At 45.9% G+C, this 17,673-nt stretch overlaps 1 protein-coding gene across 1 annotated transcript in view; it reads right to left on the reverse strand.

Moving 5' to 3' along the window:
- The window catches only part of LOC116376566 (intersectin-2), a 134,657-nt gene that overhangs the window by 107,328 nt on the left and 9,656 nt on the right, over positions 1-17,673 (reverse strand). The window contains exon 3 of the mRNA XM_031837947.1: positions 2,300-2,428. Within this exon, the coding sequence (XP_031693807.1) occupies positions 2,300-2,327 (28 nt within the window). The 5' untranslated portion in view covers positions 2,328-2,428. The remainder of the gene's footprint in view (positions 1-2,299; positions 2,429-17,673) is intronic.

Below are 17,673 nucleotides of genomic sequence, written 5' to 3' on the forward strand. Positions count from 1 at the left end.
GGGAGAGAGAGAGGAACGGGGAGAGGGGAACGGGGAGAGAGAGAGGAACGGGGAGAGGGGAACGGGGAGAGAGAGGAACGGGGAGAGAGAGAGGAACGGGGAGAGAGAGAGGAACGGGGAGAGAGAGAGGAACGGGAGAGAGAGGAACGGGGAGAGAGAGAGGAACGGGAGAGAGAGGAACGGGAGAGAGAGAGGAACGGGGAGAGAGAGAGGAACGGGAGAGAGAGGAACGGGAGAGAGAGAGAGGAACGGGGAGAGAGAGAGGAACGGGGAGAGAGAGAGGACCGGAAAATGAATATATCAGAAGAATCTTTCATACTATATAATCAATTAGTAAATGGTTCATATGAAGCCAATTTGTGTATTTATTTTTGAATTATTAGGTAAAGTGAGTTTTACATTATTGTTGAGGGGGGATCAGATGGGAGTCAGGGCTGTGTGTCCTCCCAAAGAGTCCAAAATGGCACCCTACTCCCTATAGGCTTAGACCCAAGTAGTGCACCCTACTCCCTATAGGCTTAGACCAAAGTAGTGCACCCTACTCCCTATAGGCTTAGACCAAAGTAGTGCACCCTACTCCCTATAGGCTTAGACCAAAGTAGTGCACCCTACTCCCTATAGGCTTAGACCAAAGTAGTGCACCCTACTCCCTATAGGCTTAGACCAAAGTAGTGCACCCTACTCCCTATAGGCTTAGACCAAAGTAGTGCACCCTATTCCCTATAGGCTTAGACCAAATTAGTGCACCCTATTCCCTATAGGCCCTGGACCAAAGTAGTGCACTATATAGCGAATAGGGTCTTGGACCAAAGTATTGCCTTACATGTACATAGGGCATAGGGGGCCATTTGGGAGGCAACCAGGATCAGGCATCACTAATTGATCCAGATAGCAAAAATGCATGATGAGGTTTATTTCCAGACTTTACTGTAGAAAACCGAGTGGATGGGAAATATATCTCTGACTCTGATGGAGATTTCTGCTCCTCCCTACAAGTTGTGTATATTGGGTTGTCTACTCCAGTGCCTGGTCCCAGCTGTTTGTGCTGCTGTAACCTACTACTGCTCCTTGTCTGTGGATGGGGAGGCTGTGGACTGTTGAAGTATGGGGAAGCTGTGGACTGTTGTGAAGTATGGGGAGGCTGTGGACTGTTGTGAAGTATGGGGAGGCTGTGGACTGTTGAAGTATGGGAAGCTGTGGAGTGTTGTGAAGTATGGAGAGGCTGTGGAGTGTTGAAGGATGGGGAGGCTGTGGACTGTTGTGAAGTATGGAGAGGCTGTGGACTGTTGTGAAGTATGGAGAGGCTGTGGACTGTTGTGAAGTATGGTGAGGCTGTGGACTGTTGTGAAGTATGGGGAGGCTGTGGACTGTTGTGAAGTATGGGGAGGCTGTGGACTGTTGTGAAGTATGGGGAGGCTGTGGACTGTTGAAGTATGGGGAAGCTGTGGACTGTTGTGAAGTATGGAGAGGCTGTGGAGTGTTGAAGGATGGGGAGGCTGTGGACTGTTGTGAAGTATGGAGAGGCTGTGGACTGTTGTGAAGTATGGAGAGGCTGTGGACTGTTGTGAAGTATGGTGAGGCTGTGGACTGTTGTGAAGTATGGGGAAGCTGTGGACTGTTGTGAAGTATGGTGAGGCTGTGGACTGTTGTGAAGTATGGTGAGGCTGTGGACTGTTGTGAAGTATGGGGAAGCTGTGGACTGTTGTGAAGTATGGTGAGGCTGTGGACTGTTGTGAAGTATGGTGAGGCTGTGGACTGTTGTGAAGTATGGGGAAGCTGTGGACTGTTGTGAAGTATGGGTAGGCTGTGGACTGTTGAAGACCTTGGAGGGGGTAGTCTCACCAACCTATGCATGGAGTTTTTCCAAAATGGCATCTACCACTTTCTGCCATTCTGGGGAAACTGGCAGCAACCACCTCCAGAGGCTATGACCATTTCATCCCATGTGGGAGCTGCACCTATCCTACCCCCCCCCCCCCCCCCCTCGAAGAAAAAAAGGAGCAAGGACGCATTAAGAGCAGCTACTGATCCTGCCACCCAGTGGAGGTACTGATCCTGCCACCCAGTGGAGGTACTGAACCTGCCTCCCAGTGGAGCTACTGATCCTGCCACCCAGTGGAGCTACTGATCCTGCCACCCAGTGGAGCTACTGATCCTGCCACCCAGTGGAGGTACTGAACCTGCCTCCCAGTGGAGGTATTACACACACCGTAAGCCCAGCACAAGGCAGTGGTCTTTGGTGAATGGGTCTGAAATTACTTTGGGTGATCCCATCCTGTTGACCAACAATTTCACCCACCTGCTTCCAGAGGTTCCTGCTCCTTCATCCTCTACCCTGTGCTTCCCGGGGGGGTGGGGGGGTGGACTTCGATGAAGGATATCACAGGATTTCTTCCGTCCGTCCTACATCATCAGCCAACGGCTGCTGCTGTCGTAGTGCATGTGGGATCAAATGCCATCAAAAAGGGTCAGAGATGATGGAACAGGATTTTCTAGAGCTAATCAACACCCTGACCGGATCTGAGAAGCAGCCAATTATCTCTGGCCCCGTGCCGCCGCTGGGTCGCGGCTAAAAAATGTACAGCAGCCTCTTAGCACTTCATATCTGCCGCCAGAACACTAGTGCCGCTCTGTTGGGAAAACTTTCATTCACACTTATTGGAAACAAAAGATGGTCTACAGGGATAATGGACAAGAACCATCTAGGAACCGACCCTCTCAGGTAATACCTCCCATCCTCTCTGTTGTTTATACTGCCAAAGGTTTTGTCAGTTGTCATCTTGTACACATTCGTTTGAACTCCAATCTTAGATCTGCTTTTTGTTAGCTCTAAAGAGAAGGCCTCTGTGATCTGCTGACCTTTTAGTTCAAAGGTGAATTCCACAAGCTTCCCCCATTCCATCAAATCAAATTGTATTTGTCATATACAGTTGAAGTCGTAAGTTTACATAAACCTTAGCCAAATACATTTAAACTCAGTTTTTCACAATTCCTGACATTTAATCCTATTATAAATTTCCTGTCTTAAGTCAGTTAGGATCAAGACTTTATTTTAAGAATGTGAAAATGTCAGAATAATAGTAGAGAGATTGATTTATTTCAGCTTGTATTTCTTTCATCACATTCCCAGTGGGTAAGAAGTTTACATACACTCAAATAGTATTTGGTAGCATTGCCTTTAAATTGTTTAACTTAAGTTTTGGGTAGCCTTCCACAAGCGTCCCATAATAAATTGGGTGAATTCTGGACCATTCCTCCCGACAGAGCTGGTGTAACTGAGTCAGGTTTGTAGGCCTCCTTGCATGCACACGCTTTTTCAGTTCTGCCCACAAATGTTCTATAGGATTGAGGTCATGGCTTTGCGATCGCCACTTCAATACCTTGACTTTGTTGTACTTAAGCCTGGGGCTTGGGCTTATGCTTGGGGTATTTGTCCATTTGGAAGAACCATTTGCAACTAAGCTTTAACTTCCTGACGGATGTCTTGAGATTTTGCTTCAATATATCCACATTTTCTTTCCTCATGATGCCATCCATTTTGTGAAGTGCACCAGTGCCTCCTGCAGCAAAGCACCCCCACAACATTATGCTGCCACCCCCGTGCTTCACGGTTGGGATGGTGTTCTCCGGCTTGCAAGCCTCCCCCTTTTTCCTCCAAACATAACGATGGTCATTATGGCCAAACAGTTCGATTTTTGTTTCATCAGACCAGAGGACATTTCTCCAGAAAAGTCCGATCTTTGTCCCCATGTGCAGTTGCAAATGGTAGTCTGGCATTTTTATGGCGGTTTGGAGCAGATGCTTCTTCCTTGCTGAGTGGCCTTTCAGGTTGTGTCGATATAGGACAAATTTTACTGTGGATATAGATACTTTTGTACCCGTTTCCTCCAGCATCTTCACAAGGTCTTTTGCTGTTGTTCTGTGATTGATTTGCACTTTTCGCACCAAAGTATGCTCATCTCTAGGAGACAGAAAGTGTCTCCTTCCTGAGCGGTATGACGGCTGCGTGGTCCTATGGTGTTTATACTTGCAAACTATTGCTGGTATAGATGAACGTGGTACCTTCAGGCATTTGGAAATTGCTCCTAAGGATGAACCAGACTTGCAGAGGTCTATAATTATTTTCTGAGGTCTTGGCTGATTTCTTTTATTTTTCCCATGATGTCAAGCAAAGAGGCACTGAGTTTGAAGGTAGGCCTTGAAATACATCCACAGGTACACCTCTAATTGGCTCAAATTATGTCAATTAGCCTATCAGGCGCTTCTAAAGCCATGACATAATTTTCTGGAATTTTCCAAGCTATTTAAAGGCACAGTCAACTTAGTTTATGTAAACTTCTGACCCACTGGAATTGTGATACAGTGAATTATAAGTGAAATAATCTGTCTGGAAACAATTGTTGGAAAAATGACTTGTGTCATGTACAAAGTGGTGTCCTAACTGATTTGCCAAAACTATAGATGGTTAACAAGTCATTTGTGGAGTGGTTGAAAAACGAGTTTTAATGACTCCAGCCTAAGTGTATGTAAACTTCCGACTTCAACTGTACACGTCTTTAGCTGATATTAAAATCTGAGATGATGATCCTGGAGAATTGTCATCAACTGACACTAATTAGCATAACACAACAGACAAAAAATATTACTAGAAAATATTCATATTCATGAAATCACAAGTGAAATATATTGAAACACAGCTTAGCCTTTTTTTAATCACCCTGTCATCTCAGATTTTGAAATTATGCTTTACAGCCAAAGCAAGACAAGCATTTGTGTGAGTTTATCGATAGCAGCACACAAACTTGTCACGAAAATCAGAAAAGCAATCAAATTAAATAGTTTACCTTTGATGAGCTTCGGATGTTTTCACTCACGAGACTCCCAGTTAGATAGCAAATGTTCCTTTTTTCCAAAAATATTATTTTTGTAGCCAAAATAACTTAGTTAGTTCTTCACGCATGGCTGAGAAATCGACCGGAAATTGCGGTCACGACAACGCCAAAAAATATTAGCTCCATAATATCGACAGAAACATGGCAAACGTTGTTTATAATCAATCCTCAAGGTGTTTTTCAAATATCTATTCGATAATATATCAACTGGGACAGCTGTAATTTCAGTAAGACCGGGAGGAAAAATAGCTACCTCTGTCTATTACGCAAGAATTACTCTGAGAGCCCTCAGCCGGACACTTACGCAATGTAGTCGTTTATGCTCATTCTTCAACATAAAGGCGTGAAACTACGTCAAAATGCCGTAGACACCTTGGGGAATACGTAGAAAAATGAATCTGGTTGATAGCCCATTCACTGCTCAATAGGGACGCATCGGAACACAAATCTTTAAAAACATGAGTCACTTCCTGATTGGATTTTTCTCAGGCTTTCACCTGCAATATCAGTTCTGTTATCAGTTCTCACAGACAATATTTTTACAGTTTTGGAAACTTTAGAGTGTATTCTATCCTAATCTGTCAATTATATGCATATTCTAGCATCTTATCCTGACAAAATAGCCCACTTACGTACGGAACGTAATTTTCGCAAAAATGAAAATAGTGCCCCCTAGTTTCAAGAGGTTTTAAAGAAGAAAAGGGCCTTCAGCACTTCGGACTCAGTGACTGTCTGCAGGAAGAAACGTTGTAGCGGAGCAGGAGACAAAGAGGGAGGAGCATTTGGGCTACTCACATTAGAAGGGGTGGGAGATGAGGAAATGTTGGACGGGCAAGGAGGCGTGGCTGAGTCAAATAGGAATCCCGACTTAATGAAGTGGTGATTAAAGAGCTCAGCCATGTGCTTCTTGTCAGTAACAACCACATCCTCAACATTAAAGGAAATGGGCAGCTGTGAGGAGGAGTGTTTATATGTACAGGTCTTTAATTGTTTTCCAGAACTTCTTGGGGTTAGACCAACAGAGAGAGAACTGCTCCTTAAAGTAATTCACTTTGGCTGCCTGAACGAGTGCCAGTCAGCCTGAGTATGCGTGGGCCGAGCCTTTTGCCAAATGTAATTATTGAGGTGGAGAAACTGCAAGATTAAGGTCGAACCAGGGACTGAACCTGAATTTAATTCTCATTTTCTTTGTGGGGGCGTGTTTGTTAACAATACCACTGACAATATCAAAAAAGAAGGTCCAAGCGTCTTCGACAGAGGGGATCACGCTGATTCTATACCATTTTACAGAGGTCATGAAGGCTTGTTTGCTCATTAAAGTTTTTTAGCAAGCTTCTATGACAAATTAGGACAGGTCGTTTCACTTAGTAGCCAAACACAGGCTGTAAAACAGGTCAAACAGGTTAATAATAAGGTCATTACAGAAAACACCAGACTGACACCTATCAGGATTATTTTGTGAGAATAACATTGAGGAGAGCAGCCTTTTCTGGGTGTTTGGAGTCATACCTTGTGGGATTGGTAATAATCTGAGAAATATTTAGAGTCAAAGGTTAACATCAGTATTCAAAACACTCTTCCTTAACCACATCTCAGTAATGACCAACACATCTGGATTGGAGCTGGGAACCCAAACGTTCAATTGATCCATTTTAGGTAATAAGCTTCTAGTGTTAACGTGCAGAAAACCCAGGCTTTTACGAGAGCAGAAATCAGTGAAGCAGATATCAGAGCACAAGTCAGAATTGGAGCTACCAACAGTAGATAGGCCAGGGTGTACATGCACATATCCAGATATCATCAGCAGTAATACAATCAAGGCACGACAGAGGACAGGGAGAGCTCTGCAGTGCTGATTTAATACATAAATATATAGACTAAGATACAGTAGAATAGAATACAGTATATACACATGAGATGGGTAAATGCAAAATATGGAAACATTATTATTAAAGTGGCCAGTGACTTCAAGAAGATGCAATGCAATTGAAGATGCAATGGTGCGCCTTCTTCACCACACTGTCTGTGTGGGTGGAACATTTCAGTTTGTCAGAAATGTATACGCCAAGGAACTTGAATCTTATCCATCGAATCGGTCCCATTGATGTGAATAGGGGGTTTTCCCGAAGTCCACAGCCTCCTTTGTTTTGTTGACATTGGGTGAGAGTTTATTTTCCTGGCACTAGACTACAAGGGCCCTCACCTCCTCCCCGTAGGCTGTCTCGTCATTAATGGTAATCAGGCCTACTACTGTTGTGTCGTCTGCAAACTTCAATTGACTCTAATCAACTTGTAGAAACATATCAGGGATTATCAATGGAAACAGGATGTTTCAGTTTCGAGTCTCATAGCTATTAGTATAAATTGAAATAATCTTTCAACATGACTGGGATTGATGCGTTCACAGAAACTGTGGAAACCCTATGGACATGACCAACTCTCTTTTTCAGCATGTTTAACCAATCACGGATAACTAACCAACTAAGCCTGAATCTGTAGAGAAAAAAGACTCTTAACTGCCTGAAAGCTCTCTGTTCTGTTCTCCTCTTCTTACATCACAGAACCATCCAATGAGAAGCTCTTATGAGACCTAAAGGAAGGCTTTGGATAAATGAGATGTATGAAGAAGAGGACAGGCCATGAAAAAGAGGCTGTAGCCATAGCTGTGAGAGAGAAGAGGGGAACAGAGACATTATGGCATCTCCAGTCTCCTTTACTCTACTCTATCCTCCCTCCACTCCTTTCCTCTCTGAGACAGAGGCAGAGAGAGAGAGAGAGCTAAGAGAGGCCGAGAGAGAGAGCTGAAACCGAGAGAGAGCGAGAGAGAAAGAGAGCTAAGAGAGAGCTGAGAGAGAGCTGGAGAGAGCTGAGAGAGAGTGAGAGAGCTAAGAGAGAGAGGGAGAGAGAGCTGAGAGAGAGCGAGAGAGAGCTGAGACAGAGACAGAAAGAGCTGAGACAGAGAGCAGAGGGAGAGCTGAGCGAGAGCTGAGACAGGGAGAGCTGAGACAGGGAGAGCTGAGACAGAGACAGAAAGAGCTGAGAGAGAGAGAGCTGAGATACCGTGAGCTGAGAGAGAGCTGAGAGAGAGAGAGATCTGAGTCAGAGAGAGCTGAGACAAAGAGAGAGAGCTGAGACAGAAACAGCTGAGACAGAGAGAGAGAGAGCTGAGACAGAGACAGAGAGAGCTGAGAGAGAGCTGAGACAGCGAGAAACAGCTGAGACAGAGAGAGAGAGCTGAGACAGAAACAGCTGAGACAGAGAGAGAGAGCTGAGACAGAGAGAGAGACTAATTATTGTGAAAAGTCTCATTACTGTGAGACTTTAAAACTCTATAAACACTGAGAACCAAGAAAAGCACAGTCCAACAGCAAGCAGCTGACACTAATTGAGGAGGCCATAAACACAAATCAAATCTAAACGAGGAATTAGCGATACAAAATGGTGACATATGGACAACCCATTTTAAAATACTCTACAACACCGTTCAAATTGACACAAATGTAGAACAACGCCAAATTCACGAGACGTTTAATGGATTAGAAAAAGCTATAAAGGACCATCAAATCCACTGGACTCCCCAATTACTGACCAGGGGCCTCATTTATAAACATTTATACAAAGAAGACCCCTTTCTAAGCTTTTGGATTCATAAAAAGCGAACTTGACGGGAGAATGTGTGGTCCTCCATGTTTTTTTTTGTATGTAATGTGGCAGTAAGGATCTGTTCCTCAACCCAATGGGGCAGTAAGGCTCTGTTCCTCAACCCAATGGGGCGGTAAGGCCCTGTTCCTCAACCCAATGGGGCAGTAAGGCTCTGTTCCTCAACCCAATGGGGCGGTAAGGATCTGTTCCTCAACCCAATGGGGCAGTAAGGCCCTGTTCCTCAACCCAATGGGGCAGTAAGGCTCTGTTCCTCAACCTAATGGGGCAGTAAGGCTCTGTTCCTCAACCCAATGGGGCTGTAAGGATCTGTTCCTCAACCCAATGGGGCGGTAAGGCTCTGTTCCTCAACCCAATGGGGCGGTAAGGCCCTGTTCCTCAACCCAATGGGGCAGTAAGGCTCTGTTCCTCAACCCAATGGGGCAGTAAGGATCTGTTCCTCAACCCAATGGGGCGGTAAGGCCCTGTTCCTCAACCCAATGGGGCAGTAAGGCTCTGTTCCTCAACCTAATGGGGCAGTAAGGCTCTGTTCCTCAACCCAATGGGGCTGTAAGGATCTGTTCCTCAACCCAATGGGGCGGTAAGGCCCTGTTCCTCAACCCAATGGGGCAGTAAGGCCCTGTTCCTCAACCTAATGGGGCAGTAAGGCTCTGTTCCTCAACCCAATGGGGCTGTAAGGATCTGTTCCTCAACCCAATGGGGCGGTAAGGCCCTGTTCCTCAACCCAATGGGGCAGTAAGGCTCTGTTCCTCAACCCAATGGGGCAGTAAGGCTCTGTTCCTCGACCCAATGGGGCAGTAAGGCCCTGATCCTCAACCCAATGGGGCAGTAAGGCTCTGTTCCTCAACCCAATGGGGCAGTAAGGCCCTGTTCCTCAACCCAATGGGGGAGTAAGGCCCTGTTCCTCAACCCAATGGGGGAGTAAGGCCCTGTTCCTCGACCCAATGGGGCAGTAAGGCCCTGTTCCTCGACCCAATGGGGCAGTAAGGCCCTGTTCCTCAACCCAATGGGGCAGTAAGGCCCTGTTCCTCAACCCAATGGGGCAGTAAGGCCCTGTTCCTCAACCCAATGGGGCAGTAAGGCCCTGTTCCTCAACCCAATGGGGCAGTAAGGCCCTGTTCCTCAACCCAATGGGGCAGTAAGGCCCTGTTCCTCAACCCAATGGGGCAGTAAGGCCCTGTTCCTCAACCCAATGGGGCAGTAAGGCCCTGTTCCTCAACCCAATGGGGCAGTAAGGCCCTGTTCCTCAACCCAATGGGGCAGTAAGGCCCTGTTCCTCAACCCAATGGGGCAGTAAGGCCCTGTTCCTCAACCCAATGGGGCAGTAAGGCCCTGTTCCTCAACCCAATGGGGCAGTAAGTCCCTGTTCCTCAACCCAATGGGGCGGTAAGGCTCTGTTCCTCAACCCAATGGGGCAGTAAGGCCCTGTTCCTCAACCCAATGGGGCAGTAAGGCTCTGTTCCTCAACCCAATGTGGCAGTAAGGCCCTGTTCCTCAACCCAATGGGGCAGTAAGGCTCTGTTCCTCAACCCAATGGGGCAGTAAGGCCCTGTTCCTCAACCCAATGGGGCAGTAAGGCCCTGTTCCTCGACCCAATGGGGCAGTAAGGCTCTGTTCCTCGACCCAATGGGGCAGTAAGGCTCTGTTCCTCAACCCAATGGGGCAGTAAGGCCCTGTTCCTCGACCCAATGGGGCAGTAAGGCCCTGTTCCTCGACCCAATGGGGCAGTAAGGCTCTGTTCCTCGACCCAATGGGGCAGTAAGGCTCTGTTCCTCGACCCAATGGGGCAGTAAGGCCCTGTTCCTCAACCCAATGGGGCAGTAAGGCCCTGTTCCTCAACCCAATGGGGCAGTAAGGCCCTGTTCCTCGACCCAATGGGGCAGTAAGGCTCTGTTCCTCGACCCAATGGGGCAGTAAGGCCCTGTTCCTCGACCCAATGGGGCAGTAAGGCCCTGTTCCTCGACCCAATGGGTCAGTAAGGCACAGCTCCTCGACCCAATGGGGGAGTAAGGCTCTGCTCCTCGACCCAATGGGGGAGTAAGGCTCTGCTCCTCGACCCAATGGGGGAGTAAGGCTCTGTTCCTTGACCCAATGGGGCAGTAAGGCTCTGTCCCTCGACCCAATGGGGCTGTAAGGATCTGTTCCTCGACCCAATGGGGCAGTAAGGCTCTGTTCCTCAACCCAATGAGGCAGTAAGGCTCTGTTCCTCGACCAGATCGGCGTGTGGTACCCTTCCTCACCCATGTGGACAAGATGTTACTTCTTGTGGGGTCTTTGCCTTGAAAGTAAGTATGAGAGTATAAGTAATGTACAATTAACCTACTGGAAGTATACTGACTAAAAGGCAAAACAGAACTGTCAAATTACATTATAGCTGTGTCGTTGTGTCCCTGTGAATTCGAATCTTAAGGGTAACATTCTGTTGGGGAAAACTCAAATGCCCATCAAATTATTTCCCCAGGTTGCTGAATGTGTTCTGAAGGAGGAGTCGATTGTCTTTCCAAATATGGACCAAGATGTTCACATTATGAGAGAAGAAATAGCAGTCACTCTCCTCCAAAACACTGGTATGTTCCATTTCTAATTTTATATAATTGTGGATAAAAACAATATTTTTTATGGATCTTTCAAGGTTATCTTTGATCCAACTTCTGACTAGAACTAAAACACATGTATTTAAATAATTCTGCTACAAGAAACCTATACTTTTGCCTTGTTCCCTGTTCGCTCTGAAAAATACATGTAACGATGTATAGACTACTTGACATGATGTTTTGCTAGATGACCTGAGCCAACTGTGCCATTTCTGTGGTGAGGTGGACAATAATGAGCAAGAAACTAACTGGGTAATTGCTTGTTCACTTCTAAAAAGGCACATTTTTACGAGTATGAATTTGCATAAGCAGTAAAATGTTAACATGAGCTACCAAAACAATTCAGAAGTATGCCAGGCCTTGCAGTCCCAAGATACAAGGGTTTCGCCAAAATCCCCCCCAAACCTAATTTCCTTAAATTTGTGACTAGAGTCAAATAGTTTCTATAGAACAGACGTCACGTCAGGATAGGCAACCAACATGTATAATGATGTATGTGTGTTAAACATCGAGGAGGGATGTAGGCAATAAACACTTCAGAACAACTACTAGTCCAATAAGACATGGGAGAGATGACGAATTTTGTTAGAGAGGTTTATTTATAGACTAATACACTTGAAACAAATAGCCAACCCAAAACTGCAGACATTACTAGTGCCTCCCCCGCGATCAAACCGACATAAAAAATAAAATGAAACGCAGCCTAAAGTGATCAGAAATCCCAACTAGCAAGCAAGTCGCAGCAATGAAGAATTGAGTGCGTGTGCATTCACGCGAAGGGGGGGGGGGGGAATTCAGGCAGGGAAAAGCTTTTCGGCACAACACCGGCAAGGAACGTTAGCTGTCTGACTTTATTAACAAGCTAATTTTCACACCTTAAACTCAATTATTTGATCAGATGAGTTCGCTAATGTTGCTCAACATTTCTCTGGCTAGCTAACAGAGAATTCGATCCAGCTAGCAAGATACTTAACAATGCTAATAATTGCTCCACCACACTGTCTCCCTCACCTCAAACTTTCCAAATGCCAGTTTTTCGGGTTATAGCTCAATAAGTACGCTTCATCACCTTCTCACCCAGTCTCCGTGGTCAGGCTTCTCACCTTCTCACCCCGTCTCCGTGGTCAGGCTTCTCACCTGTTACCTCTATGTTATCGTTCAGGGGATGCGCTGCTGTAACTGACAAGCTGCCTTACCAGAGCAGTGATGCTGTACCTAGTAAACTGGTTCTCTTCTTTCTCCAGTCACATGCTGCATTCTGTTGTTATGCAAATGACTGGCTGAACCAGCAGTGATCCACCCACCCCCCCAAACTTTTGTAATCGGATCTACACAATCACTTAGGTCACCTATTTTAGATTCAAAATGGCGAATTTTGCCGAAAGGTGACTAGTTTGCTCTTTGCATTTGCAGAACTGCATTTTTGAGGACACGGCCGCTGGAGGGTTGTGATCCACGCATTGTGCTGTTGAAAAACAGTGTCACCAGCAAAGCACCCCCACACCATCACACCTCCTCCTCTCCAATTTGGACTACAGACCAAAAGACAAATTTCCAACGGGGATTGTCCATTGCTTGTGTTTCTTGGCCAAAGCAAGTCTCTTCTTCTTATTGGTGTCCTTTAGTAGTGGTTTCTTTGCAGCAATTCAACCATTGAAGACCTGATTCACACAGTCTCCTCTGAACAGTTTATGTAGAGATGTGTCTGTTACTTGAACTCTGTGAAGCATTTATTTGGGGTGAAATTTCTGAGGCTGGTAACTCTAATGAACTTATCCTCTGCAGCAGAGGTAACTCTGGGTCTTCCTTTCCTGTGGTGGTCCACATGAAAGCCAGTTTCATCATAGCGCTTGATGGTTTTTGCGACTGCACTTCAAGAAAGGTTCAAAGTTCTTGACATTTTCCGTATTGACTGACCTTCATGTCTTACAGTAATGATGGACTGTCGTTTCTCTTTGCTTATTTAAGCTGTTCTTGCCATAATATGGACTTGGTCTTTTACCAAATAGGGCTATCTTCTGTATACCATCCCTACCTTGTCACAACAAAACTTAGTGTCAAACACATTAAGAAGAAAATAAATTCCACAAATTAACTTAAAACTTGTTAGGGATAGGGGGCAATATTCAGCATTTTGGGTGACTGAGGTGTCCAAAGTAAACTGCCTGTTACTCAGGCCCAGAAGCTAGGATATGCATATGCATTGCAGTATTGGATAGAAAACAATCTAAAGTTTCTAAAACTGTTGAAATTATGTGAGTAACTGAACTGATTTGGCAGGCGAAAACCTGAAAACCTGAGGACACATTTTGTTTTCTGTTGACCTGCCAGCCAATTCCAAGCTTAAGCTATTGAAACCAAAGACTTCCACCTCTCAAATTGCAGTTCCTATGGCTTCCTATGGCTTCCACTAGATGTCAACAGTCTTTATACATGGTTTCAGGCTTGTATTCTGAAAAACTAACGAGGAAGAGTTGTTTATCCTCAGGAAGTCCCATTGCGCTTGTGACCGAGGGCTTTTCCTTTCCTATTGAAAATAGTTTGCTCCGTATAAAATATTATTGATTATTTAGATATTAGAATAATAAATATAGAAACATTGTTTGATTTGTTTGGATAAACTTTACTGGTAACTTTTGTAACTCTGTCTGTATTCTGAATGGGTGGATTACTGAACTCAATGATACTAAACGGACTATTTGGGATATAAAGAAGGAATTTATCGAACAAAACGACCATTCATTGTGTTCCTGGGACTCTTGTGATCAGAGGAAGATCTTCAAAGGTAAGTGACTTATTTTATTGCTATTTGGGATTTTGTGATGCCTGTGCTTGTTTGGATAATATGCTGTTGTGGGCACTGACCTCAGATAATCGAACGCTGTGCTTTCGCCGTAAAGACCTTTTGAAATCCGACAATGCAGCTCGATTGCCAAGGTTCTAAGCTAAAGATTCATGACACCTGTATTATCATGAAGGTTTAATATTATGTTTTCTATATTTTGAATTTGGTGCTCTGCAATTTCACCAGATGTTGTCGAGGTGGGTCGCTAGCGGGACCCCTGCGCCAGAAAGGTTTTAGGAAAGCACACCTGTTAACTGAAATGCATTCCAGGTGACTACCTCATGAAGCTGGTTGAGAGAATGCCAAGAGTGTGCAAAGCTGTCATCAAGGCAAAGGTTGGCTATTTATAGAATCTTAAATATAAAATATATTTTATATTTTAAAACGTATTTCATAATGTTGATGTCTTCTTATTCTAAAATGTAGAAAATAATCAAAATAATGGAAAACCCTTTAATGAGTAGGTGTTCTAAAACTTTGGACCGGTAGCGTAGGTCAAAAAATTATCTCAACTGGACAACTTAATGATGCAGTGAATGAACTGAGAGATGCAAATGCAAATTCGGCTAAAACTAATGGAATGTGTCATTGAACCAATTGTACTTTATGGCAGCGAGGTGTGGAGTCCACTTGCAAAACAAGATTTCACCAAATAGGAAACACACCCCATTGAAACCCTGCATGCAGAGTTCTGTAAGATTCTCCTACATGTCCAGAGGAAAACTACAAACAATGCATGCAGGGCAGAATTAGGCCAATATCCACTAATAATAACAACTCAAAAAGAGCAATTAAGTTTTGGAAATATCTAAAATACAGTGACCCCCTCTCATATCATTACCAAGCCCTGCAATGCCAAGAGCTGAGCAAAGAAAAGAGTCCCCTCATCCAGCTGGTCCTGAGTTCACTAACCTGTTCTACTAACACACTGAAGCCTCAGTCCCCTCGTCCAGCTGGTTCTGAGTTCACTAACCTGTTCTACTAACACACTGAAGCCTCAGTCCCCTCGTCCAGCTGGTTCTGAGTTCACTAACCTGTTCTACTAACACACTGAAGCCTCAGTCACCTCATCCAGCTGGTTCTGAGTTCACTAACCTGTTCTACTAACATGCTGAAGTCTCAGGACCAGAGCATCCAATCAATCAGAATAAACCAAATTACAACTCAATAAAAACAAAACTACATTGCTTTTTGGGAAACACAAGAACAAGCACAAAGCAAAATGCAGTGCTATCTGGCCCTAAATCGACAGAACACCGTGGCAGACTATTTGACCATGGTTACTGATCAAAACCTTAGAAAAACCTTGACCAAGTACAGGCTCAGTGAGAACAGCCTTGACATTGAGAAGGGTAGACACAGGAAAACCTGGCTCCCTGTAGAGGAAAGGCTGTGCAACCACTTCACAACAGTAGAACCTGGCTCCCTGTAGAGGAAAGGCTGTGCAACCACTACACCACTTCACAACAGTAGAACCTGGCTCCCTGTAGAGGAAAGGCTGTGCAACCACTACACCACTTCACAACAGTAGAACCTGGCTCCCTGTAGAGGAAAGGCTGTGCAACCACTGCACAACAGGAAAAGCTGGCTCCCTGTAGAGGAAAGGCTGTGCAACCACTACACAACAGGAAAACCTGGCTCCCTGTAAAGGAAAGGCTGTGCAACCACTACACCACTGCACAACAGGAAAACCTGGATCCCTTTAGAGGAAAGGCTGTGCAACCCGTCCCTGTTGGGGGAGGGACAGGCTACCCGTCCTGTTGGGGGAGAACGCAGAGAGACCTCTCTGATGAGGACAGGCTACCCGTCCTGTTGGGGGAGGACGCAGAGAGACCTCTCTGATGAGGACAGGCTACCCGTCCTGTTGGGGGAGGACGCAGAGAGACCTCTCTGATGAGGACAGGCTACCCATCCTGTTGGGGGAGGACGCAGAGAGACCTTTCTGATGAGGACAGGCTACCCGTCCTGTTGGGGGAGGACACAGAGAGACCTCTCGGATGAGGACAGGCTACCCGTCCTGTTGGGGGAGGACACAGAGAGCTGTAGGTTGGCAGCGCACTACATTGAAGACCTCTCTGATGAGGACAGGCTACCCGTTCTGTTGGGGGAGGACGCAGAGAGCTGTGGGTTGGCAGCGCACTACATTGAAGACCTCTCTGATGAGGACAGGCTACCCGTCCTGTTGGGGGAGGACGCAGAGAGCTGTGGTTTGGCAGCGCACTACATTGAAGACCTCTCTGATGAGGACAGGCTACCCGTCCTGTTGGGGGAGGACGCAGAGAGCTGTGGTTTGGCAGCGCACTACATTGAAGACCTTTTTGATGAGGACAGGCTACCCGTCCTGTTGGGGGAGGACACAGAGAGCTGTAGGTTGGCAGCGCACTACATTGAAGACCTCTCTGATGAGGACAGGCTACCCGTCCTGTTGGGGGAGGACGCAGAGAGCTGTGGTTTGGCAGCGCACTACATGGAAGACCTCTCTGATGAGGACAGGCTACCCGTCCTGTTGGGGGAGGACCCAGAGAGCTGTGGTTTGGCAGCGCACTACATTGAAGACCTCTCTGATGAGGACAGGCTACCCGTCCTGTTGGGGGAGGACGCAGAGAGCTGTAGGTTGGCAGCGTACAGCATTGAAGACCTCTCTGATGAGGACAGGCTACCCGTCCTGTTGGGGGAGGACCCAGAGAGCTGTAGGTTGGCAGCGTACAGCATTGCTGCCTGCCATAAGTTGAGGGACAGTGTCTGACAGACCAATCAACCTGCACATGTCCTCTACTGTATGCTTATTGTTATTGTTCAATGTATAGTTATTTTGACCCTTGGTTATTGTTCTTACTGTTGTCCCGTTGACAATATTGATTATTATTATTTAATGTAAATCTCCAAGATAAGCTTTGGCAATATGTGCATTGTTACATCATGCCAATAAAGCAAATTGAATTGAGACACAGAGAGAGCTGACTGAAGAGAGAGAGAGAGAGCTGAATGAAGAGAGAGAGAGAGAGCTGAATGAAGAGAGAGAGAGCTGAATGAAGAGAGAGAGAGCTGAATGAAGAGAGAGAGAGAGAGAGAGAGAGAGAGCTGAATGAAGAGAGAGAGAGAGAGAGAGAGAGAGAGAGCTGAATGAAGAGAGAGAGAGAGAGAGAGAGAGAGAGAGAGAGCTGAATGAAGAGAGAGAGAGAGAGAGAGAGAGAGAGAGAGAGAGAGCTGAATGAAGAGAGAGAGAGAGAGAGAGAGAGAGAGAGCTGAATGAAGAGAGAGAGAGAGAGAGAGAGAGAGAGCTGAATGAAGAGAGAGAGAGAGAGAGAGAGAGCGAATGAAGAGAGAGAGAGAGAGAGAGAGCTGAATGAAGAGAGAGAGAGAGAGAGAGAGAGAGCTGAATGAGAGAGAGAGAGAAGAGAGACAGAGAGCTGAATGATAGAGAGAGAGCTGAATGAAGAGAGAGAGAGCTGAGTGATAGAGAGAGAGGCTGAATGAAGAGAGAGAGCTGAATGAAGAGGCGAGAGAGAGAGAGAGAGAGAGAGCTGAATGAAGAGAGAGAGAGAGAGAGCGAGAGAGAGCTGAATGAAGAGAGAGAGAGAGAGAGAGAGAGAGCTGAATGAAGAGAGAGAGAGAGAGAGAGAGAGCTGACTGAAGAGAGAGAGAGAGAGAGAGAGAGCTGAATGAAGAGAGAGAGAGAGAG

This window comes from Oncorhynchus kisutch, linkage group LG12 (assembly GCF_002021735.2).
Source record: "Oncorhynchus kisutch isolate 150728-3 linkage group LG12, Okis_V2, whole genome shotgun sequence".
In the NCBI taxonomy this organism is placed as follows: Eukaryota; Metazoa; Chordata; class Actinopteri; order Salmoniformes; family Salmonidae; genus Oncorhynchus; species Oncorhynchus kisutch.